Raw genomic sequence first — 2,413 nt, 5'->3', positions numbered from 1 at the left:
TAAAACAGACAATAGACAAGATGGTGCATGCAAGATGGTGTAAAATTTTGATTTTCAAACTTATCCTTTTGTTTTTATAATCTCAAACTTCTTGCAAAAATGTCAAAAATTTCAACTGTCAAATGTCAAAATGTTAAATTTCAAATATTATAACTGTTTAAACAATTTTCTAATATATTTTCTATATATCTTATAATTTGTAATAAATGTGGAACAGTTTTCCTTCAGAGAGTAAGAAAATCAACACCATTCTTATTCAGAGAAAGACTAATTTTAAATAATAAAATTTATTCAGTAAAAGTATTAGTAAATAAACAAGAAATATTACAGGTATTACAAAAGCTAGAAATTGTCAGACTTAAGTAAATTTTTCTTTAAAAGCAAATACCCCGATTGAGAGATTTTACATATTATTGTTTAAAATTCTTTAAGGAGGCATTTGAAAATTTTTGAAATAAGTTTGATTTGAAATAAATACATTACATAAAAAAATATTCTTAGTATAAATATTTAACTTAGTTTACCTCTTTTATTAACAGATGAAGATACCTTTGGTTTTTTGGAAACTCCTGAAAAGAAAACAAAGTTTACATAAGAAACTGAGTAATAAAATAATATTTATTTATTGCATTAATTAATTATAAACTTATATTTGATAATGATAATCCAACTTAACACTAATCATTCATTAACAGATATTTCCAAATATAATTGATTTAAACTTAAGGTTTTATTTATAAACGAACATTAAATTCAAACAAATTTTCAAAGTATTAATAAACTTTCTCTACATCAGTTTTAATAATAATAATAAAGCATCAAAGAAATAAAAACATATATTTCATTTTCAAGATTTTAAATTGACTGCATCTTAACTTTAAGAATATTCTTTGCCATTCTCCAAGTCTATAGTGTATGTCCATAAATATTCTTTCCAATTTTGAAAATTTATTAATCAGTCTGCAAAGTACATACATAAAAAAAAAACATGAGCTGAAGGAGTAAGGGCTATTTCACACTGACTGACTGGACCGATCCTATAATTGGACCGACTAGTAGTAAAAGCATTCACATTGAGTACGATTATATGTCGGTGGCTGATTTGTACGGACCAATTGGAACGGGTATTAGAAAGCATTTTAAGTTTTTCTAATTTTTAAAAATATTTTTGTAATCTGCCTGGTTAAACTTTGCAGATATGATCTTNGGTTCCCTAATACCGGTTCCAACATCATCTTGAGCTGCATTCTGAATTTCATCAGTTAATTCATCAGCTGCAACCATAACATGTAATTTGTCAACATCTGATTCTTCTTGCTCCTGTTCTTTATTTGTGGGGGATTTATCTTTAGCAACTGGAACAAATGAAATGGTTTATTAAAATAAAATGTGCTTTTTAATCAAAATAATAGCAAAATTCCATGGAACAGCCTAACAAAATGTAAATATTTAATATTATATTTTAAGTTATCTACCATCTTTTGATGTGGTAGCTGTTTTGCTTGTGGCAGCAGTTTTAGTTGTTTCTTTTTCTATTTTGCTAGATGTCTTGCTAACTTGTGAAGATAGCTTAGGGGTTGGTTTCTTTTCAGATACCTTTTTCACAACTTTTGGAACTGTCTTCTTAGTAGTAACAGTAGTAGTAGTAGAAGGTGTTGTGGTTGTGGATGTTGTTTTAGTGTTTATTTTTTCACTGTTAAGAAAATAAGATGTTCTGTAAAGAGTATTTATTTGAATGATAATCCAACTTAACACTAATCATTCATTAACAGATATTTCCAAATATAATTGATTTAAACTTAAGGTTTTATTTATAAACGAACATTAAATTCAAACAAATTTTCAAAGTATTAATAAACTTTCTCTACATCAGTTTTAATAATAATAATAAAGCATCAAAGAAATAAAAACATATATTTCATTTTCAAGATTTTAAATTGACTGCATCTTAACTTTAAGAATATTCTTTGCCATTCTCCAAGTCTATAGTGTATGTCCATAAATATTCTTTCCAATTTTGAAAATTTATTAATCAGTCTGCAAAGTACATACATAAAAAAAAAACATGAGCTGAAGGAGTAAGGGCTATTTCACACTGACTGACTGGACCGATCCTATAATTGGACCGACTAGTAGTAAAAGCATTCACATTGAGTACGATTATATGTCGGTGGCTGATTTGTACGGACCAATTGGAACGGGTATTAGAAAGCATTTTAAGTTTTTCTAATTTTTAAAAATATTTTTGTAATCTGCCTGGTTAAACTTTGCAGATATGATCTTACTTTGTTCTTCCAAAAAGTCTAAATATTACCATCTTTTCTCATTTCAAATATCATTATGTCAACAATGTCTTTTTTTATAAATACAGTATATATAAAAGTCACATATGTACAATTTAAGCAGTTATGAA

At 26.7% G+C, this 2,413-nt stretch overlaps 1 protein-coding gene across 1 annotated transcript; it reads right to left on the bottom strand.

The window, feature by feature from the left end:
* Positions 1 to 1,179: 1,179 nt before the first annotated feature.
* On the bottom strand, positions 1,180 to 1,714 carry LOC111617458 (cell wall protein DAN4-like; the record flags this gene model as incomplete). The annotated part of the gene is made up of 2 exons (XM_023358743.1): positions 1,180 to 1,355; positions 1,476 to 1,714. Coding segments are annotated over 2 exons (415 nt in total), but the record flags the coding sequence as incomplete, so codon positions are not given.
* Between the last annotated feature and the right edge of the window lie 699 nt (positions 1,715 to 2,413).

The sequence above is a fragment of the Centruroides sculpturatus genome, unplaced genomic scaffold (assembly GCF_000671375.1).
Source record: "Centruroides sculpturatus isolate CEXI.00-Female unplaced genomic scaffold, Cexi_2.0 scaffold6241, whole genome shotgun sequence".
Lineage (NCBI taxonomy): Eukaryota > Metazoa > Arthropoda > Arachnida > Scorpiones > Buthidae > Centruroides > Centruroides sculpturatus.
The sequence above is the reverse complement of the archived record's forward strand: the minus strand, read 5'-3'. Positions and strand labels throughout refer to the sequence as shown.